Genomic DNA, 23,703 nt, shown 5'->3' with positions numbered 1-23,703 from the left:
TAGTACACTCTAAAGTACAGTGATTACTTCAAACTTCTGGGAGCGGGAAATGTCCCATGAAGGCACCACCATCTATAAGAGTCAAACATGTTATTTGTCATCCTGGATGCTATGAAAGTAGTTCCTTGGAATTGCCTCTAATAGAGCACAATCTGTGTGCAAATGTGCGCCATCTGTTTCTCTTTCAGGCCAAGATAAGTTTAGCAAGCCTTGATGTCATTCCTCGCCCCCTTCCTTTCTCTCTCTAGAATCTTTCTCATTCCAGAATTGCTACCCTAAGAGCCCTGCTGTTCTAGAAACCATGGATGCTTCCTCAGTGCTGTGTGTCTTTTAGAAGCCATTAAAATCAGTCTTATTGGCTTCCTGAATGCTAAAGTGAATTTTAAAAAATTAAACGAATACTTTTTAACAATGTATGAATTGTGCCAACTTATTGCTGTGGATTTAATTACACCAGTGCTGGTGTGCCACTTTTAATTAATTTTAGCTGTCAAACAAGTTGGATTAACGGTCGGGTAATGAGATGTCATCTCAATTTGGATTAGCGTGTTCTTATATCACCATGTTGTTGAATTTGACAGATAACTGAATTTCAGTGACTGAAGGAAGGATTGTAAGAATGTTGTAAGAATGTTCTTCTTCCTTAGGTATTTCTGTTTTCATGGATTTCTCTTATTTTCTTTGCAGGGCTGCAGCATGAAGGGATATTCAGGGTGTCAGGATCTCAGGTTGAGGTGAATGATATAAAAAATGCATTTGAGAGAGGTAAGAGTAGTTGGGTTTTTTGTATTGCACAATTCTCTGCAATGTGTCTTCATGCTTCTGGGTTATTAGTTTAAGCGAGTTGAGACTGAAGTCATAAATGAAGACTTCAAAGGTCTGCCCAATCTTGGGCAATTCCCACTTCCCCCAGTGGTTCACACACACTGCCTCTCAAATTGTTTAAGTAGACCCCCAACACGCTGAAGAGTTTGGGAGGGCACAGGTGGCTGCAAGGGGAAGCAGAAAACAGAGCCTTTAGTTGTCCTTAGTTACCTTAGAATCATATATACTATACCTTAAGCCCATTATCACTAAAACAGAGTGGTGCTTTCAAGTCACCATTCTCTTCTTTCCAAAACATGGCACCTGTATTCTCCAGTCAGCTTGGAAGGCTGGTCTTAATATCACACAATATTTTACATTCAAATTATCTGCCTATTAAAAGCAGAGCAGCATGTCCAACCCGTGTCAAAGGGCCTCTAGCTAACAGTGCATATGTGTGTAACTTTATCAGTCGTGAGGTTATGGAGATTGCTGTGGATTTGTCCTTTGCCTGAGAATAAGAGATGATCTATAAGGGTTCGTGGAATTCTGTTTTGTGGTGGGCGGATGTCAGATACAAAAGGTCACACTTTATGGAGCATTTATGGAAGGCTGCTTAGAGAAAATAGATAACTGTTTTAGTATCTTTGCATGCATAACATTGATTTTTTCCCCATTTCATCGCTCATGGCCTCAAATCCAGTGAGGTACTAAACTAATGAAGTTAACCTTAATGTATATGAGTTTATTACTTCATCAAGAGCCCTTGGTGACAGTTAATATTGGGGATAATGCTCTAATTCATAGTTGCCTATTTATTATACTCTGTGGTGTTAAGATAATAGCTGTTCCTTGACTATTTCTCTCGTAATGGATATCTCTGTGAGAGCATGAGAGAAGGCTTGCCCCATCATCAAATCTGATTATGTCCAACAGCAAGTTCTCCTTTGGGACTTTCTGCTTCGGTGCAAATCTTTCCTTTGTCTTTGGCCAAAACCAAACCTATAAACTCCAGTAGATTAAGAGTCACACCAGAGACCTGTGTGCTCGTGCACTTCGTTAGCTTTGCTAGTCTAGCACCACCTGCCTTTGAAGCTGAGCAGGCTGGTGATCAAGCTTTCCATCAGTTGCATGTAAGACTCTACTGGAAGCACAGCAACTCAGCTCTGCTGAAAGACGGAAGGGCCTACATGTTGCAACTTAGAATCATAGAACTGTAGAGTTGGAAGGGACCCTGAGGATCATCTAGTCCAACCCCCTGCAATGCAGGAATATGCAGCTATTGCATACGGGGATCAAACCTGCAACCTTGGTGTTATCTGCACCATGCTGTCTTCTGTTGCCCCATGTACATATGTTAACCTTTTGTTGACTGTCTTTGGATAGGAGTTGGGGCTGCTGAGAGGTGTTGCTTACCCAATGTACTTACATAGAATCTTTTGTTGGATACCTATGGGGGGGGGAGGGGAGGGGTGTTTGAAATCATTATAGGTTACATATTATGAGCCACTTGGGCTCCTGCCTGTTATTTCTCCTTCTCTGAGGTTCAAGCTTCTGATAGATTACTACTTATTTTATTTTGTTAATGTGCACCTTTTCTGTTTGTTCTCTTGTCCTTCTTGTTTTGTGGTAACCAGGGGAGGATCCACTGGCTGGAGATCAAAATGACCATGATATGGACTCGATAGCAGGTGTACTAAAGCTCTACTTTCGTGGGCTAGAGCATCCCCTCTTCCCCAAGGAAATCTTTCATGACCTGATTGCCTGTGTCAGTAAGTAGCACAAGGATGAAATGAGTCAGTTGAAGATAAGGCATGCAAAGAAACACAACACAAGGAGATAGCTGCCCCTGCCGAGTGACAGAATGAGTAGCAAACCACAAAGGTGTAAAAATATTTAACGTAGAAGGTAACACATATTCTAATGTGCATCGAAGCAGAAATGTTTTTCTTCAGGAGATATGTTAAAATGACAATTTTAATGCATGAAAACAATAATCAAAATGTTAATGCCATTCACCGATGCAAAATCTAACCCCAACAAAAATTGAACGTGCTCTTCTTCAGACAGAATTCTTAATATATCTGGCACAAAGCACATTTTCTATAATACATATAATAAAGATTCTTGCACCTTCTGACATTTTTCTCTCTGTGCCCTCCGCCCCCATAAAAGTCAGTTAATGATAACATCTTACATAGTTCAGCCTTTTTTATATATCTGTGGGAACTTGCTCATTATCCATCCTCTGTGTCTACACAATCTCCCCTCTTTACACTCCCCCCCCCCCCAGCACTTGTAAGACTTCAGCTATCTCTCTGAAACCATGCTGCTGGCTTCTTAGAACATTCCCTGATACTTTGATAGTATCTCAAGGAAAATGAGCAAGAAACCAGAATTGTACAAGGTTGTATCAGAACCTACTATAATTTGATACCCCAGTTTGTTGCTGAGGTGGCAACATTAAACGCAGAACAAGAGTTAGAAAGAGGACCTCTTTCTGTTTGCTTCTCATTAGCCAAGGCCTGTTGACAGTTAAGTCATCAATATGTGTATTGTATTAATTCATTTAAAATGTTTTCTATATTGCCTTTCAGCCCAGAATCCCATAGCAATTAACAGATTAGAACTACTAATGAAACATCAGGGAAATACTAATGTTAAAGAGAAACTGACCGACAAGCAGTACAGGAAGTCTCCTAGTTGACTCACCCTTAAAAAAAGAAAGAAAAGGCGGGGGGAGAGAACTTGCTGTCTATACTGTTTGAAGACACAGTAGTTGCAATGTGTCTTGGGCTGTATGTATATTTAGAAACCCAGCAGCTGTGTTTTTTTTTGGCCGGGTACCTTCCATAACCATAAGAGTCAATTCCTTATGGTGTTTCTGTACAGAACATAGAAAATGACTTTCAACTAGTTAAGCTGTTAACGTACAACTTTATCATTTCAAGGGTGCTTTTTAATGTTCTTATGACTTCAAGTTTGCAATGAACTCCCCCTGACTCATTCAGAGAGCAAACAATGAATCCATTGTCCGAGTGTAAGAATGTCAGTGATGGAAGCAGCCTTTGAAGTAGCATGTAGGAGAGCTCCTTTTAAAAGGATCTGTGGTTTCATTCTCCCTGCAAATTAGTCTACACAGTTTTGCTCCTGTTAGATGAAAAGAGCAGTCTGTTGCCAAATAATTCTGGACTTCCAGAGCCAAGGATATATGCTGCCCACTTTTTTCCCATTAGACTGCTTCAGACAGAGCTCTTTACCTCACCCTCCAGTTATGTTAATCTATCTGTGGAATACTGTGCCAAAGGTTTTGCTTAAGACACCCACCTTACAGAGCTAACTTTAATGGGCTATTGTGTTGTGGCTTGTGCAACATACAACACTCAATTCACCCACACTGCATGGACCTTGAAGATAAATTTCTCATCTGCTTTGAAGGACCTTTTTCATAACAGATAGGAAATCATGCCTCTGTCATCTTCTGTGCAGGGCTTCATGAATGTTTTCAAGAACTGCTCAGACCCTTTCCTTCCAAGTTGCTTTTGTTGCCTTTCCCCCCCATCCGACCCCCAATTAAGGGTCATTTCACAAATGACACTGAAGTCACATTTCTGTTTTATTTCATGTGTCATCTTGAGGGGCTGCAGGTGGCAGTAAGTTCTCACTTCCCATGTGATAAAATAGACTTTGGCACAGTCTTCATGCATTGGATTTTTCCTGCACCCGTATAAATATGAAACAGTACTCAAAAGTAGCAATGTAAAGTTTCCATAGATATTGCAATGCCACTTATTGTGTGATTAAACAGCAGCTGCTGCTCTTTTTTCTCCTTCCTCCCAGCAATGGACAATCTGCAGGAGAGAGCTCTACACATCCGGAAAGTCCTCCTGACTTTGCCTAAAACCACTTTGATTGTAATGAGATACCTCTTTGCATTCCTCAATCAGTAAGTATTCCTCAAGCACAACAGATAGGTCTGTAGTGTTGGTTTGCCAAGTAAGAATCATAGAGTTGGTGGGCCTTGCTTGGTTCAAGGAGTCCAGAAGCCTCAAGAGATGACTCTCCACCCTTTGTGTGAAGGCTTCCATGAGACCTGCAAGAAAGAGGCTCTCCCAGTCATTCAGATTGTGCAGAAAACTGAGTTCCTGATCACTTAAGTGTAAAGCATTTGTTTCTTTTTAGTTGGAGCCTGTGCTTGAGCTCATCTCTGAATATCACTTGTATTTTTACTGCCAACCTGTGGGCTTTTTTTCTTGCTCAGGTAGCATTCTGTTGGCAAAAATCTCCATGACCAGTATTGCCTGTTTCTAAGGGGAAATCTTGCTAAAAGAGCTACCTTTTAGGGACAGCCATCGTTTCAGGGTACTGGAGAATTTTTGTTCGGATGAAATAAGGCCTGTCTTGAGACTTCCTGTAGTATTGCTTTGGAAAACAATGAGGTCTTGATTGCGGCCTGGAAAATTCAAAACCATATCCCCACAAAGTGTGTCATTGTCCTGCCACCCCTCCAGATAGTGTTAGATAGGAAAGACCCCACTTCCTGCAGCTCAGGAACAGAACTTTCCACAGCAGTGTTAGGAAATTCTTCCATGCCTTGGGATTCCCTTCCCTCAGATGCCGCTTCTAAGTCACTGAAGTGAATGGCTGCTTCCGCCCCTAATAGTGTCTCATTATTCAAAGAACTGGACTGGAAAACTGTGTTTGTTTCAAGAAGAATTGTCCAGCCATCAAATAACCTTGTTTTGTGCTTAACCATTAACTTGGTGCCCTGAAATGCCCAAATTGATGCAATTTGCTTTTAAGATTTAATCACACAAACCTGACCGTTTAGAAAACGCCATTACCACGCAAGACACTCACTCTTCCCACTTTGCATTTTAATTTGGCCAGTAGATAGCTTTGGAGGGGTTCTAAACAAGGGACAATACCAACATTGGAGGGAAGGAGTTTGGTTTTGAGAATCCCGTGTATGAACATGAGGGGCTAAAAAAGCAGGTGCCAGCCACTGGATGTTGCTAGCTAGCAGAGTTCATATTTTGTTCATATAGCAGAGTTAATATTTAGCTTGCCCTAAATATGATGCGGGTGGCGCTGTGGTGTAAACCACTGAGCCTTGGGCTTGCTGATTGGAAGGTCGGTGGTTTGAATCCCCACGACAGGGTGAGCTCCCGTTGTTCGGTCCCAGCTCCTGCCAACCTAGCAGTTCAAAAGCACATCAAAAAATGCAAGTAGATAAATAGGTACTGCCCCAGCGGGAAGGTAAACGGTGTTTCTGTGAGCTGCTCTGGTTTCGCCAGAAGCGGCTTAGTCATGCTGGTCACATGACCCGGAATGAAGTATGTGATAACATATCTGGTTAAAAATCAAGCTTTATTCTATATCTCTCCCCCCCCACTTAAAACCTTATTTCCAGAAACTTAATTAAATGCTTGCAAAGGAAACTGAGACTCCAGCTTCCTTTGGGCATTTGCTTGAACATGTGACAGTTAAAATTATGTAGAGCATGTAGTCATGCTTGCAAGCCCCACCCTGTGTCCCCAGCCCTGCATGTGGATTCCTTTCCAACCTTTGTGCATTCAGCAGAGATGTCCATGTGGGATTTGGATGATCATGCTTAGAAGCCTTTGCCCAGTGAAGAGCAGTAATAAGGCAGGGTTCCTTATCGTGACAAGGTTCCTATGCATGTTCAGCCAAACACACAAAGGTCTTGGAGGAGCCCGAGTTCTTGGGGATCTTAGTTTGCATATGTGTCCCGCACCGATCTACACATTTTTTTAAGCCTCACATGTTCAGATGAATGCTTGTAAAAGAGTTTTGATGGGCCTTGGTGGAAAGAGAACTGCATACAGCTTTCATTGGACAAGGATAGTCTGGCTACAGTGATCAATGCATTGGCAAGACTTGATTATTGTTATGCGCTCTACGTGAGGTTACTCTTGGGCCTAGTCCAGAGGCTCTAGCTGGTGAAAAATGCTGCAGCTAAATTGTCAATGGGGACAAACTATCGTAAACACGTAATTTCAGTGCTCAGAAGTCTGCATTGGTTGCCCATACACTACCAGGCCAAAAAATTAATATTTTTTTTTATTAATTTACAAGGCCTTTAACAATCGGAGCCCAGGGTACCTCAAGAATTGCCTAATCTCTTTTGTCCCTGCCTGATCATTGTGGAGTCATGGCTCAGATGCCCAGCTCATATCCACCAGAAGCTATATTGTTTAGTATTGTAGGGACAGTTTCATGGCACTCCCTTGCAGATGAGGTTAGGGAGGCCCTGCCTATTTTGTTGTTCCAGCAGCCATTTAAATTGAAGTTTAATTTTAACTGGTTTTTATTTTCCGTGTTGCATTCTTTGCAAACGACTCTTGTAGCTAAGCGGCATATAAATTGTTTAAATGACGTAAGTGTGGGGCAGAGAGGTCTTTTGTTTTGCCTTTTGGTGGGTTACAAGGGTTAAACAGCAGCACTTGAATTGCATGCTCTTGGCAGTGGCAAACATAATACCCCAGGCAGCCACAGTAAGGTGGGGTTCGTGAGATCCCCCAACCTTTCAAAGCAAAGTTGTCCCTCTGAGCCTTGTTTAACTTCAAACATTTTCACTGCGTTACACTGACAGATGCTCAAAATACCCATGACTGACATTCCATTTTGAATGTTGGCATGGCATTTTAGCATTCTCAGCAGTTCTTGGGCAGCTGAAAGAGAGATAAATGTTGGCTGTGAGGAAGGGTGCAAATGGAAAAAGCCAGAGGGGTGTGCTGGTTGCCAGGTTCTTTGCAGCCTTGTGCTGTGAACCATGCGGCACCGTGGCTCAGTCACACTTTCATCTGTTTCTTGGCTGGATAGGAGGTGTTGCTTCTGCAGCTGCTATCCAGGCAGGGTGCACTGAACGACATGCCAAGAAATAAATCCCTGGCAACAGCATTCAATCGGCACGGAGAATAAGCCTCCTTAAAAGGGAGCTAGATGATGATGACTCTTCCCAACACATGCACACACGCTTTTAACAAATGCCCTACGTGTTAATTGAAGGGATGTTCAGAAAATGGAAAAGAGGCTGGCTGCTTAATAAAGAAATCAATGCGCTAGTCAGCAGGGAAGTGCTCTGAATATGCATTCAGTGCAAATGATCAGAGAAGCACCATCTATGCAAACAAAACTGAATTTGATCCAAGGCGGTACAGCCAGAAAAACTCGCCGTTCTTTTGGTAAATACCATTACTGTTGAGGGTGGTGGTCCTTTTTTCCTAAGTAGCCTCAAGACATTCTTGCCACATGAGATCAAGTTTTAAAACCCGAGCAAGCAGAGCTAACCTCCCTTCATTTTAGCAATTCGCTCTGTACTGTAGGTATCATTGCTCCTAATTCACCCTCTTCTTCTCATTCCTTCCTGTCTTCTGCAGTTTATCTCAGTTCAGTGAAGACAACATGATGGACCCCTACAATTTAGCCATCTGCTTTGGGCCCACGCTGATGTCAGTGCCTGAAGGCCACGATCAGGTCTCCTGCCAAGCCCATGTCAATGAGCTCATCAAAACTATAATCATACAACACGAGAATGTCTTCCCAGGACCAAGAGAGCTGGAGGGCCCTATATACACCAGGGGTGGAAGCACTGAGGATTACTGGTACGGTAGGAGATAATGGGTAACAAGTGAAGGGGGTATATAGCGCTAGATTGTAGTCTGACTAGTAAATTGCATATTTCGACAATGCTATCATTTCCCCGTTTCAAATGCTGGCCCCAGAATTTATCCCGATTGTGAGTCACATACTGAGCAGAGGCAAGATTGGTGAGGTTCACAGTCCTGAGCGCAACAGATTTTCCCTACCCTAAACCTGCAGGCCCCGAAGATTCAGAAAGCACATTGCATGACTGCACTTCATTATACCAAAGGATAATGCCCATGAAACTGTCCATAAGGGTGTTATGGTAATTACCGTAATCTGCTGGCGAAAGCTGCAGAGCAGACACATAGCCTGAATTCATCGCTGACATTCTTCTCATTTTTCCACATGTCTTGAGCGACTTTACTTCAGAGACAAGGTCAGTAGCAGCTGAACTTAGAAAGCTGCAGCATGGGTTAATTTCAGGGCAGCAGCAACAAGTGGGGGAAACTTGAAGCCTTCCTTTCTCTCCTGCCCAGTGCACAGGGGGCCTGGCTGCGCATTTAGTCTGAAACCGACATCTGCAAACAATTCAGCCAGAGCAGCTCCTGTCATGAGATGGGTGGCGGGGGGCCGGGAGGTGGGGAGTTGTAGTGGTGGAGCAGCTTGCCCCACTATTTTACCTGAAAAGAAGAATGTGAAAATAACCCACTTGGTTGCATCTTCATCAGAACAACCCCTTTCCTCTCAGCTACTATGCACAGTGCAGACACTGAACCCCAGACTGCAAGGCCACACAGCACATTGTCGTACTGTATTCATACTTCCAAAAAGTGGAGCCTTTCTTTGCTTTCGTTTGCTACTGATCTTAGTTTTATTTTGTTTAGTTAAGCCCCTTTTGCTATTTAATCTTGGTCGCAAAATGACCACAAGACTATATGAAAATAAGTGCCTCCATTAGTGCCTTTACTTATAGTTTTCAAGATACCACACAGTGGTATTTGCAGCTGGGAAAGGGGTATAGAAACTAGTTTATTGGTATTTCAGCAGCTGTTGTTTAAAAGAGCATCAAAAATTATGGAAAATGTTTGAAGAAATCAAACTTGCCGACTTGGGACAATGGGCTCTGAAGTGCCCAGCAGACCTTGGTGATGATAAAAAAAATTACTTGTGTTAAAAGACTTTGAGAAATTATTCAACCTACAGTCATGGACAGTTGAAGATCCTTCTTGTACTGGAATGAAAGAATTTGCCAAGAAATCCTAAATGTTGTATCATGAATTTTATGGTTGTAACCTTCTTTCTGGACAGATATTATCTGTATCAATATTTCTATTTTATTTTTATGAAAATAAAAATTGTTATATAAAATAAATAATGATGGAAATATAATATGATAAGTATAATATACCTAACATTATGCACTTTGTATGGCTTGCAAACAAACTCCGTATGAAAAGCTGCTTCAGAAGCCATCTGGTTCCATTATTCTCCATGGATTAGGCCAGGTTTATGCCTTTCACATAAGATTTTCACATTTCAGTCCTGAAGCAATTTGCAGTGGCTATGCTATGTCTCATTGCATCCCCTCTCCCTCTCCCTCCCCCCCCCCCCACTTTTGTCACAATATGATTGCTGCCCCAAACCCATAAACAGTACAAGGTGGGATGTGGGGCAATGAACAATATTTTAAGGAGAGTTTTAAACTTCCTGGATCAGAGAAGATAACAGATTCAAATAATGCAGGGAGCTCTCAATTTGAGTGTTTTCATCTTGTGGTAAAGAGAGTAAGGGACAGAGTATACAAGCCTGAGGTTTCCTTCTAATCTTTCTGTGCTCTCTCTCTCTCTGTGTGTGTGTGTATGTGTGTGTGTGAAAAATGGTGGCAGAGCAAAGTATTGCCCGAAGAGGACCTCAGATGTGTAGCCTGCTGCACTAAAAAAAATAGCAGTAACCTTGCTATCTTGCCCACCTTTCTTTTTTCTTTTTAAAAGATTTGTATTAGTTTTCAAAAATATAAGCATGACATCAACAGAACAATTGGTTTTCCCCCATTCCCACCCTCCTCCCCCCTTAACAGAAGACTAATGCATCGTCAGTGGGCGCCAATCATCAGGATGTTTATTTGAGTGTTTTAGAAAAATGCATTATTCAGGACATGTACCCTCTTAGTATCTCAGATAAAGCAATTGTTCATACATTCTGTTTCCATTGTGTAACATGTATCTTGTTCAGTTTTCATTGAACATGTCTTTGGTTGCTGGGCAGATGCTCCTCATCCTTTTCAGTCTGAATGTGAAGAGTACCTTATACATTGCAGGTGTTCTGGGGTTTTCTTTCTTTCTTTTCTACATCTATTTATCTCAAATCTATTTGTCGTAAATGGACTTTGAGTGCCCATTTAATTTTCTACCATGAACTTAATTTCCATTCACTTTGGATGTCCATGTGCACCACAACCCTTGTGCATGGTTCAACATTTTGGGGACAAACTGTAGTGAGAAGTTTTGATTTTGTGAAACATTGGGAAACAAATTGGCCTGCACACACCACAAGACCATTTATCCAACACAAGGTGATAGGAATCATTGTGTTTCTAGAAAAAACACTAGGTCATGTGAGTTCACCAGACATTTCTTCCCTTGAAGGCAAAGGAGTTCAGTTCATCATCTTATGTGCAGAGTAATTAAGCTAGGAGAAATATGACCTTTGCTTCATAAGTATCATAGGATTAAGTCATACTGTGTGGAGGGCTCTGAACCTCAGAGGTTTCTACCATACATGGCATAAGGGTCCCCTAGCGGCTAAGCTAGTTCTCTCAACACATTGTAACAGTATTTCTTGTCTTAAATTTCTTCTAGTATTCTGCCTCATTGTAGTACAGTACATAAATGGCCACATAAGAGTTAGAAAAATAGTATCTCTTTCAACCAAGGAAATTAATTCTGAATGAGGATTGAGCTTGTGGGTGGGGGCAGGAATGCTATGGGATCATATCTTTGCACTGTACATCAGTACATTTTTTTATAATAAGCTTCATTATCTCAAAATCTGAAATGTTCGCCATTGGCTTTAAATGTCTTACTTACCATTCTTTGATAAATATAGGAGGACTGACTGACATCTCCTAAGATGTAGATTCTGGATGCACTCAAAAGCTGGGTTTTCGTATAGATTAACTGTAATGAGATGTTCGATTTTGTTCAACATGCATATGCATACACACACTTTTATTAAAAATGGCGGTCAGTTAATTCCTAAAAAAGATGATACAAAGCATTCCACTGTGAAGAAATCTGAGGATTTTAGAGAGACCAAAAATCAGTCTACAACTGTACACGAACAAGTAATTTTTATTTTATTTTATTATTATTTTACCCCACCCATCTGGCTAGGTTTCCCCAGCCACCCAGTTGATACTGGTACAATCATAATAGGGCAAAATCATGCCTTTTGATTAATACCAAAGTCTCTGTAAATGTCTGAATTGTCTTATCTATTTCCCACTTCTGATCTAGTAAGCTACAGGGCTAAATATAGTCTGCTGCAGGTATCATGCTCACTCACAGAAGAATTCTGTGCCCACTAAGGTCCCCTTTCTCTCCCAGTTATTTTTAATGGATTTTTGTGTGTGGGTGGTTGTTCAGTTTAAAGTGTACCTTTTGGTGGGCTGGGAGGGGCGGTTGCTTGCTTTTTTGTCTACTTTATTGTGGGGAGAGGCCCCTGTTTGGGGGTGGGTTCTGAGCATCACCAGTTTTAATTCTATGAATTGGTTATTTTGTGGCATTGACAAGCAGCTTCTTACATTTCCAGATCTACCCCAAAATGAGGGGTAGGGTGGCATAACGAATCCTATCTTTCCTTCCAGATGTACTGTATGGGTACTTAACATGTCAGACATCTACTTACTGGGGGGGGGGGAGAGAATGGGAGGCCAGTGGAGGCTGATCCATTAGGGTAAATGGGGCACTGCCCCACCAACTTCAGTCTTGTGTTCAGCCAAATCCACCTCCCCCAGGGGATGGCTCTGGTCAATGGTTTCTTCCTCCTTAGTCTCAGTTTTGCCTTTGTAGAACTAAGCAGGGAGGAGGACAAAACTAGAACTTGCTGTCTCTGCCTGACATTGCCTCTGCCTCCACCTACCATTTGCCTCCCTACTTTCTATCCCACCACTCCCAACTGGCACCAGCCACCACTGTGGCTTCCTCCCTAGGCTCTACACATGCACCCACTCCCCTTATCTCGCTGCCTTGACCAAGGGATTCGGTGGAAAGCTAGATCCAGTTATGGAAGTATACAGAAGCTGTCTAGTTCCTATTATATCCTGGTCTTCTCATTCAGGGGAACAAGGCTCTGTTATGCCCTATCTCTGGATGTGTCTGCATTGAGTGCACAGCACCTATGGCAGGCTAGATAAAAAATACACAGCATCTATTTTAGTGGTCTGATATAAATTCACAACTTGTGCCAAGTGCCATCTGCATTTGAAAGAGCTTCTGAGGCTTCATGGTGGGGCAGCTTGGTGAAATTTTAAAAAAAGGAAAGCAAAATTGTGCAGGAGGGAGAAACTAAACAGGAGGAAAGCAACTAGTTTTTCCAGACAGAATCATCATGTGGAACATTATTGTTCTGTTTCTGCAAGCATTGCAGCTTGCCCCTCTCTTGACCATGTTCCCCCAGGCAATTTTGGATCACATAGTATGGGGAAGCCCTGTTGCATGAACAAAAGTACTTGAGTAGGCTTTGACTTCTGGGGCTGTTTGGGTGAATCCCACCCACAGAGTTGACAGGGACTTCAAAGATCTTCTAGTCCAGACTCCGAACGATGCAAGAAATCTACTGCTACAGGATGACTGATGTCCTTTTGAGTTGGGGGAATTGAAATTTGAACCAACATAACTAAAGTATTTACTTGTCTATCCTGAGACTTGGGCCTGACGCAGAGCATATGGAACAAAACGTGTTTATTTTGCTGGTTCAGTTCAGTTCAGTTCAGTTTATGAACTGCCTGATAAAAATACTATCTAGGTGGCATACACAGTAAAATTGGGGGGGGGGGAGGTAAAGAAACCACTCAATAAAGACATAAATCAGTAAAACTGACCCACATTGGTTTAAATCCAGTCACACAATCCAAGATAGACACAAAGCCACAAAATACAGCCCAGCTACAAAAGCTAAAATCTGAACATAATGCCACCATTTGACAAATACTATAATAAAATGATAACAATACATAATAAAGTCCCAGTGAACAAAAAAAAGTCTTTTCCTGATGTCAAACAGTTGTGAATTGACCTGAGATCTACAGACAAAATTATACAAAATTAATTAATTTATAAGATCTTATAAGGTAGACAAAACTTTAGATAAGTCTTTCTAGCAAGAGCATTCCACAAAGGGGAGGCCACTACTGAAAAGGCCATCTCCCTTGGGATTACCCTCCAAATTTCATTTTGAGAGGGAACTTGAAGAAGGGACTCCATCGATGACCTCAGGGCCTGGGTAGGTACATATGGTAAGGAGCATTCCTTTAGGTATGGCAATCCCAAGCAGTGTAGGAGTTTGGAAGTCAAAGCTAGCACTTTGAATTGTTTGTAGAGAAGCCATTGTGAGACAGGCAAGGGGTACTTTAGTTATTTCATTAAGAACTTTTTCTACCATGTCACAAAACTTGCAAACAGTTGGCATCTTAGACAGGTCCCATTCAGAGCTTAGCAATGTGAACCTCACCTCTTGTGGCACCTGCTGATAGACCTTCAAGCCTTTGTTCCCAGCTCTCACACAACACAACTCATGCCCCATGCTTTTCAAGCATTTCTTGGCACCAGCTAAACTGTTAGGAGGGCCCATAGCTCCGTAGTACAGCACACGCAGACAATTCCAAGTTTAATCATCAGCATATTCAATTAAATGGATTAGGTAGCAGAGACCCTGGAAAGCTGCTGCAAATCCGAGTCAACTACCGTATTTTTCGCTCTATAAGACGCACCAGACCACAAGACGCACCTAGTTTTTGGAGGAGGAAAACAAGGGGGGGGGGAATTCTGAATCTCAGAAGCCAGAACAGCAAGAGGGATCGCTGCGCAGTGAAAGCAGCAACCCCTCTTGCTGTTCTGGCTTCTGGGATAGCTGCGCAGCCTGCATTCGCTCCATAAGACGCACACACATTTCCCCTTACTTTTTAGGAGGGAAAAAGTGAGTCTTATAGAGCAGAAAATACGGTATATTTGGCTAGGTGGACCAAGAGTCACATTCAGCATAAGGCAACTTCACATGTTGACCTGTGCTGGAGTAGATGGACCACCACATATTCTTTGGGATATTGGACCAGGACATGTGCCTCCCATCTTCTGACCTATTCCAAAAGCCCCATCTATGACAAGTCCGTGTGGTGTAGGAGCTTTTGTCCCCCACCCCCTGCAGAGTTAAGCTTAAGGAGAGAAGTTACTATTGCCACCCAAGCCTCAAAAGGTTTCTACTACATGTAGCCAAACTACATGCTTTGCATGTCTCCATCAAACATTGCTCTTCCACCCAAAAGTTCAAGTGTCACTGGGATACCTATGGTCCCACATACCATTTACCAGCCAGTTGTTTTCTTTTTTGAAAAAACAGGAAAACATGCCCCGTCAACGTAGCCCTCTCTGTCTTTCTTCTTGCAGTGAAAGCCCCCATGGAGAGACAGCCTCCACAGAAGATGCAGCTCAGGATATGGTCACTGAACACCATACCAGCGATGATGGTAAGCAGTTGTTTGACAGCTGTTTCAAAGCTGGCTGCCCATTTACTTTCAAGCTTGGCATGAGATGGGAAAGCCGTTTTGGCATGTGGGTGTCATCCCTGTGTATATAGGCTTATGGACAAAACAGAATTTACCAACAAGGCAAGGTGGGTTTAAGATATTTCCTCATGTTTCTTAGCTAGAGCCACAAATCTGGTATGCCAGTTTTAATACTTGACTGATCGCAAAGATTTCAGTGAGCTGTTGTCAAGGTAGCAAGATGGAGATGTACTACAGGAGAAGAGCTGTGGTCTCTGAATTTCTCTTGTTAACATCTCCATGACTTGCTTACTTGAACTATCTGGAAATCCAAGTGCACAGTTTTAGTAATTAGGCTGTGTTGGCCTCTGGCATTGGGCTCTTTTTTGCTCCTGTTTTCCTGCCTATGATATTAAACCCTCTTAACTGTGTGTTAAAGCATCTTAACTATAATCTGTAAGCCATGCTAGCTGTAATCATCAGGTAATCATGAAGTTTATGTTAATAGGTTTAACAGTCGTGCCTTAAGACTGAGAATTGGATTAGATGCCCCCCCCCCCCAATTCCATTGTCTCTTGCTATGTCAAGTGTGAATTGGAATAATGTTGGAGCCTTTCCTGGTCCACTGAGTGATAATTAATGGACAAAGACTAATAGGCCACGCCTAGGTTCAAAGTTGAGATGAGGATCACTAGCTATTTTTGGACAGATCGTGAAGCTGAGGTTCCAATACTTTGGCCACCTCCTGAGAAGAGAAGACTCCCTGGAAAAGACCCTGATGTTGGGAAAGATTGAGGGCACAAGGAGAAGGGGATGACAGAGGATGAGACGGTTGGACAGTGTTCTCAAAGCTAATAACATTAGTTTGACCAAACTGCAGGAGGCAGTGGAAGACAGGAGTGCCTGACGTTCTCTGGTCCATGGGGTCATGAAGAGTCGGACACGACTGAACGACTAAACAACAAAACAACAACAACAACAGGTTCAAAGAGGAAGACCAGTAGCTATTTTTGATCTTTATCCCCCAGCTGTAGTGCAGGCCTGCTGGACATTAGAGGTCATTATCCTTCGCCAGGCTAAAGGCTAAATTCCAAAAGGGAATATTGGAAGTTAAGTGGCCTGCTGATTTTGGTATAATAAACAATTGCTATTTGAAATATACAATTCCCTAGCTGGTAATAAAATGCACAATGGAGGCCCATTTTAAAAAAAAAAAAAAAATAAGGTGCCAGAAACTAAACAAGCGAGAGGAAAACAGGGAAGCACACAATTCAAGGAGTATTCATTGAAAAAAAACACTCCAACCCAGCTAAAAACAACAATGATTTGTTACCGAGGTAAAACCTTGTTAACTAGTGTGAGCTGATTACCCGAGCTCTCTGTCTACAAACTACTTTGCAATGCATAGTTCAGATAACTCTTTTTCTTTCTGGAAAATCCATTACTGGATTTTCAGTCTTACAGATGTGCTTGCTTGGCCTTCAGCCAGTCTCTGTACTTTGCAGCCTCGGGGGTTAAGCTCAGTTTCTTGGTTCAAGGGGCTCCAAAGGCTGATGGGTCAGGCAGCGGTGCTGAAGTCTCTTTGTCTCAGACATGTTCGCCCTGTACTTCCTGAGAGAGCCTACCCAGATCACAATTGTCTTTGCCCAAAGAAGGGCTTCCTCTTCGAACATGCAACTTTTCTGAGGATTAACTTAAGTTGCTGCCTGATTCATGCTGTTGGGCTTTTAGGTGGTGACTTATTACATAATGAAAATCAGCCAAGGAGAAAGGCTATCCAAATGGAGAGTGAATTCAGTAATAATAAAAAAATGTGTTTTTGAATGAGTATGTTCATCTGAGCCAAGCAAAATTTGCCAAGACTAGGAAGGGAGGAAAGAGCAAGGCTCAAGACTGAGAGGTCAATTGTAGAGGTCATCAAAGGTGGTAAGGTGGAAAGAAGTGGGATAACCAGTCACGAAAGAGAGGCAGAGCTAGAATACAGTGGATGGGATTCAACTAATGAGTCCTGTCAGCAGATGCCTTCCACATGGACTTCTGCATATGCAACAGGGCTTTCCTCCCCGCCCCCTGGGTACCCGCTATTTCCCCTGACATTGGTTCAGGGAGTTTAGGAGAGGTGGGATCACTTCATCTGGGAAGCCAAAATGCTTGTGCAAATGGAACAACCCACAGCATGATGTTGAATTCCTCCCAAAGAATTAGATTGTAGACGAGAGCCATGGACTGGATTACAAGGGGGGGGGTAACTTCAGTGCAGGAAGACTCTGTTCATGATCCCTATTGGGAGTCATTGCTTGGGAACGTAATAATTTGGAATAACTTCCACCCTATGGAGCAGTATGTCCAGCAGGCCATTCCACTGTGCAGAAACAAACCTGTTTTTGCCACTAACTGTATACTCTACAGAGAGCTGCAGGCATTCTTGGGTCCCTGGTGTACCTATTACAATACAGTTTCCAAGCATCTTCTTCACAACAGTTATTTAGACTGCATATATTTAGGTATCCACTGAAGAGGGGGGTGTGTGTGTGTGTACTCTTACGTGCACACCTAGGTGAAGAAACCCTTAGAGCCTTTACCTTGTCAATAAGCATAGAACCATAGAATTGTAGAGTTGGAAGGGACGCCAAGGGCCATCTAGTCCAAACAGGAATCTCAACTAAAGCATCTCACAATCTCATGCCACCCTGACGACAAGCCAGACCAAGGGCCTGTACATACCTTAGCTTCATGTGGATTGTGAACCCCTTGTGCCTCATTTAACTTCCCCTCGTGCAGCAGTTGGCAAGTTGTTCTACTGCAGCTTTCAGGCCCAGCATGATCCAGATCCTAAGAAGCCATTAAGGTCTCCACAGGCTCTACCATTTTCTGACCTGACCACTCCCAGCTGAGCAATTCTTTGCATAGTACAGAAAATACTCTGTGTCTGGAAGTCCTGTGGACCGGCCCACCTGTCCCCAGCTGCCAGGACAGTTATGTTGAGTTCACTGTAGAGGTAAGCATCTGTGAACATTTCACTGGTAGCAGTAGACCTCTAACGCTTTGGAGGGTGTATAACGTGCTTCTAAATGGCCTGGCCTCATTTGCCAGGTGCATTTGACCTCCAGTATCTCAGCTGACAACAAATATAGATATTTGAATTCCTCACTTTTATTTTTCTTTTTAAGGTGAATGGTTTAAACACTGATATGCAAATTCATTGAAATGTTGTTTCTTTTTCCTGCAGAATGTGAACCTATTGAAGCAATAGCCAAATTTGACTACAGCGGCCGAACAGCACGTGAGCTCTCTTTTAAAAAGGGGGCTTCCCTCCTGCTTTATCACCGGGCCTCTGACGACTGGTGGGAGGGCCGTCACAACGGAATTGATGGCCTGATCCCCCATCAGTACATCGTTGTCCAGGACACGTATGTTACCTCTTAAGACCATTGGGGCATGGTACTTGGATAAACAGGGTTCAGATTTAATATTGCTTCTGGGGAAGAAGATGTCTTGAAATGTCTCTTTGCACCTTAAAGTATTAGGAATGAAGAGTTGGGAAGGATCTGTCCCAGAGCTTTCCAAACTCTTTGTCGCAACATGTTAGTGTGTCGGTAGCAGTGCGGAGTGTGAACACTCCCCGTGCTGCTCCTGGGACTGGAAAAGGGTTAGTTTAACCCCCGGTTTGCTGGTCAAACTGAATTACTGTGTCATGAAATTTTGCGTGTCTAAAAAGTGTGTCACCGACATCAAAAGTTTGCAAAGCGCTGATCTAGTCCAACCCCCATGCTTTAATACAGGATCTTGCAAACATAACATTCCTGGCAGATTAGCATCCACCCTCTGTTTAAATACCTCCAAGGAAGGAGGGCACACCACTTCCCATCAGACAGCTCTAGCTGTTAGGAAGTGTCGCCGGAATCTGCTTCCCTATCATTTCCACCCATGCATTCTAATTCTGCCCTCAGGAGTAATAGAGGATAGGTCAGCTTCATCTGCTGCATAGCAGCCCTTCAGATAATACAAGGTGCCTATCATGCCTCCTTTCAGCGCCAGATTTAGGGCAGTGTGGGTGGTTCCTCCGCACAGGGCACTAAGCCAAGGGGGTGCAACATAATATTAAAAGTCAAAAAGTTTATAGAAAAACAACTCTACCAAAAGGGATTGGGGGATTTTGTCTTCACTCATATTACCAAAGTCTGCCCCTGCTCCCTTAACCTTTCTGAGGCTAGGCATGCCCAGGTCTTCCAACTATTCCTCACTGCTGCCCTATACACATGCTCGGCTGCTTCATGTGATTATATGAAAATAATCAACAACAACAACCCCCCCCCCCCCAAAAAAAATAGCATCTTAGTTTTACAAGCTGCATTATGGCTGCTCTCAGAATCCAAGTACACCACCCAGCCTTTTAAGTAAAGCATTAAAATGAGATGTTGTAATTTGAGAGCATTAAAAAAAAACTGATGATAAAATTGTTCCATCTACTGCGACTTCTACTGTGGCTTATCTTGAAGGTGTAACATAGGTTTTGTGGTTGTGGCTCTTTTCTTCTCTAGTGAGGATGGAGTATCAGAAAGATCAAGCCCAAAATCTGAAATAGAAGTAAATTCAGAGCCACCGGAAGAAAAGGTGACTGCCAGAGCTGGTTCCAACTGCCCAAGTGGGAGCCATGTTGCAGACATTTATCTTGCAAATATCAATAAGTAAGAGTTAATATCGGTTTTGTATTACCACTCTTTAATGTATGTGTTGAGCATTGTTTTTTTCTTTTGTTTAGTTTTGAGCTGTTGAACTAGTTTAGCTTATTTGTATTGTTTTATGTAATGTTTTGTCGCACCGGGGGTATACTACTAGTTGCAGCTCTGACATCCAGGTCAGTAGGCCAACATTTCGCAGTGCTGAAACACTTCCCATTTGGCTGCCAATAATGTTGAAACCGTTTGTTTCAATCAATCATTTATATTTTACATTTCTAGCCCACCTTCCCTTCAAGTAACCCAAAGCAGTGTGCCTGATTCTTGCCCTGCTTTCCCCCTGTAATAACCCTATAAAGTGGGCTGAGGGAAGCTGGCCGGCCTCAAATCACCCAGTGAGGTTTGCGGCTGTGTGGAGGGTAGAACCTGGGTCCTTCCTGTTTCTGTTCTGACGTGCTAACCTTCATGGTGGCTTTTTATTATAAGCAGAGTGGAAAAGGTGATTTAGTTCAGAATGTTTATTTTGCGATTTCAGTATCCTTTCATTGCCTTTCTGGGATTCCTGTGTTGAAATACAACTTCTATAACACTTAATCCCCACCCACCCCACCTCCTGCTTCTTTTATGGTGACAGGCAAAGAAAGAGACCAGAGTCTGGCAGCATACGAAGAGCTTTCCGTCAAAGTGACAGCCACGGGCTGCCCAGCTCCCTGGGAGAACCAGTCCCACCAGGAGCTGTGGCCAGTTCACGTCCCTCCTCACAACCCATTATGAGCCAAAGTCTCCCGAAAGAGGTACCAGATGCATCTTCCATCAGTGGCCATGGGAGCCTCAATTCGCTCAGCCGGCATGCCTCTCTGAAGAACAGGATAGATAGCCCCCACATCCGGAAAAATGTGACCACTGGAAGGTCAAAGAGCTTTAATAACCACCGGCCCATGGACCCTGAAGTCATTGCACAGGTAATAAGAAGCTAGGACAGGTTGAGGTAAGATGGGGCTTAACTTGCATACAGTGGTAAACCAGTATCTCCACCCCATGTTACCCATTCTGTTAAAAAAAAAATCTCCTTTGTGAATTTTGATGTTGACTATTCACTAAAACATTCATCTAATACTCAAATATGTTCCAGCTGTTCTGTGAATGTTGTATATTTAGCAACAAATGTTATTTGATATCAATATTTTATATTTTGCTTCAGTATTTGCTTCAGATCAGGAAGCGTCCCCTTAGAGGTGATCAAAACAAGTCAAGTTTTGAATTCTGAGGTAACCTCTGAATTTTTAAAATTCGAACATTTAAATTTCTGTTCAGTTCTAAAACATCAGCTCGGTTTGTGATTGCTGCATGCCTAGTCAATCAAAAAAGCATGGAACAGCGCCTATGTTTAATCAACTTGAGACCAATTTCCAAAGATTCATAAGGGTTAGAAATTACCTGCATCAAAGCATCACAGTTAAGATGCATTTGATTGAGAACCTTGGCTACATGACCAAATTTTGATCACATGTGACTCACTTAAACTTTGAGAGAAGACGGATTGTTTCTGCTCTTCACATGTCCATGAGAAAATTGCTAAAACGTAGAAATGGATAAAGCCATGGGAATTTAGTGCTTTTAGTTTAACCCATAGCAAAATACTAATGGCAGAGTATGTTTCCTGTTAGTTTTAGACAGTCTTCCCCAATCTGGTGTCCTCCAGATGTTTTGGACTACAACTTCCATGATTATGGTTTTAGAAAACATGAGCAGTTTTCATAGGCAATGTAGAACAGAGGGATCTGGCTAGATTCCTGTGCTTTGAGAAACAGAAGTCCTCTAAGGTAAGCAGGAAGCCATTTAACTTTGTCTTTTTCTGCTCACCCAGGACTTTGAGATACAAATGTGAAAGGGACCACAGACTGTCTAGAACTCCTGCATTTTTATATGGTGTATACCTATTCCATTGAGTTTTATCATCTTGTATAATACACTCAAATTTCTTGCCACCCAAGGGATACACCTTGGTGAAAAGTGCATGGAAACATACCTGCTTTAACACATTATATCCTTTTTCCTACTGTTCTGTTTCTACAGTTGATAATGTTGGACCTTGCTGAAACTAACAGTCAGGGAATGGGGGCCATAACACCATCATAACACCACTCTTCCCAGTCCTGTTTTTTATCTGAATTAAAAATCACATTTTATTTCTTCACTGTATGCTCTTTCCACTTATTGTCATCATCTTCATCATCTAACTCTGTTTCCCCTAAATCATTTGGGATAAATGTTGGCAAAGGTTTTCGTGAAAACAGAGCTATATGCAGTGTTAATATTCTATGCTTTCAGCAATCTGTGTTAGAATCTCAAAGCCCAGGATTTTTGAAAAACTGAGTTTTTGGTGCCTCTGTTTTGAACCCACACCCCAGATCTGTGAGTTTGTTTAATTGCACTTAGAGGTTAAGGGATCATGAAAAGAACACAACAATCTATCCTGTTTCCATGGAATTTTCGTAGTAGCTTTTCTCTTGCTTCTCAGTTTCAGTCAGTGATAAGGAGCTACCTTCAAACAAAGCAGATCTCGTTGTTTCTGTTGGCAGGGATAGGGGATGGTTTCACTGGTGTGTACACAGCTGTGGCTGGATGTGGGCGCTGAGACTTTTAGACCATGTTAGCGTAAAGCCATCGTGTGATTCCCCTCCTCCTCTAATTTTTGAAATGAGCACTGTTTTCACAGAAGCTTGATAGTGCGACATTGGTCCAGAGTGGAACACAAGCCCACAAAAATGTGTTCCTTTTGACCACTAAGGAAGCCTTGCATAATTTTTTTTCTCAATTAACTACTCCATAGCCACATAATGTGTTTTCACCTTCTAAAAACCGAGCGGGAGTTTCTCTTCAGTGCAAAACTGGTTCACTACAAAAAAAAATCATCTCATCATGTGTCTGCAGTTGCAGAATATATTAGAAATCATTTGTTTAAAGCTGCTCGAGACTTGAAGTATTCTGCCACTCTTCAGAAATGGCAATCCATCTAAGTCTGTCAGTGCTATGCTATGTGCTCAGAGAAGGTTTTGGTTCTTGGTTTCCTCTCCAACTGTAGGTGTACTGCACTTACATGCTTGGCCAGGTCTTCTGCTTTTCACTATGTGATGAATCTGTCAAAAGCTCACACGCACTTCAATCTCATATTACAAAGTTAGGCATTCCAAGAAAAGAAGTTAGGCTGAAACAGGGTGAAGGAACTCACTAGGCTATCAGATGCTGCTGTTGTTTGAATGTTTGGCTTTTATACCTCCTGGTCGTGTGCAATGACTTTTATTTCTTCGTTTATTCTGCCTTAGGGCAGGTGTATAAAGATATAGACACACACACACACACACACACACACACACCACTTACTTTAAAGGGTGGAGAACTATATAACCACTTAATTCTAAAGGGAGAGAAAGAAACTGTATTAAAACATCAGAGAATAAAGTCCCTTCGAATACTAATAGATAATTCCTTGAAGCACATTATCACAGCATCCAGAAATCTGGTCTTGGAAATAAGCAGACACACATTGTCTTTATCTGTTGTTCCGTGCCACCTGTTGGGGTGTGGGGCATGAGACAGATTTCTTTTCCTGTCCAGTTATTTGTTTTAAGGCACTCAATATGAGCAGAACCAACCACCAAGTCATTTACCATTTGGGCTGCAATCCTGTGCCCATCATGCATTCTTATCTCACCTGTTTCAATAGCATATGATTCATGCTGGAGTTGATGCTGAACTTTTCATAAGGCATTTCAGATTCTTGGACACCACAGATTGGATTGTAAATAGAGGGCTGGATCTTGGCTATACTAACCAGCCCTGGGAACA

The 23,703-nt window shown here is 42.4% G+C and overlaps 1 protein-coding gene across 8 annotated transcripts in view; it reads left to right on the top strand.

Annotated features, from left to right (window-relative positions):
• Positions 1-23,703, top strand: part of SRGAP2 (SLIT-ROBO Rho GTPase activating protein 2) — a 191,042-nt gene that overhangs the window by 159,433 nt on the left and 7,906 nt on the right. For 6 of the 8 annotated variants that reach the window (XM_083444263.1, XM_083444265.1, XM_083444264.1 and 3 more), the window contains 8 exons: positions 688-765; positions 2,442-2,576; positions 4,645-4,750; positions 8,208-8,432; positions 15,078-15,157; positions 18,405-18,585; positions 19,717-19,863; positions 20,489-20,816. In XM_083444263.1, the coding sequence (XP_083300389.1) occupies positions 688-765; positions 2,442-2,576; positions 4,645-4,750; positions 8,208-8,432; positions 15,078-15,157; positions 18,405-18,585; positions 19,717-19,863; positions 20,489-20,816 (1,280 nt within the window). Of the gene's footprint in view, positions 1-687; positions 766-2,441; positions 2,577-4,644; positions 4,751-8,207; positions 9,788-15,077; positions 15,158-18,404; positions 18,586-19,716; positions 19,864-20,488; positions 20,817-21,055; positions 21,123-23,703 lie in introns of those variants that run through there. The other 2 variants (XM_083444266.1, XM_083444268.1) reach the window with 2 other exon arrangements.

This window comes from Podarcis tiliguerta (assembly GCF_965153285.1).
Source record: "Podarcis tiliguerta genome assembly, chromosome: 6".
NCBI lineage: Eukaryota > Metazoa > Chordata > Lepidosauria > Squamata > Lacertidae > Podarcis > Podarcis tiliguerta.
This window is presented reverse-complemented; position numbering and strand designations above follow the sequence as displayed.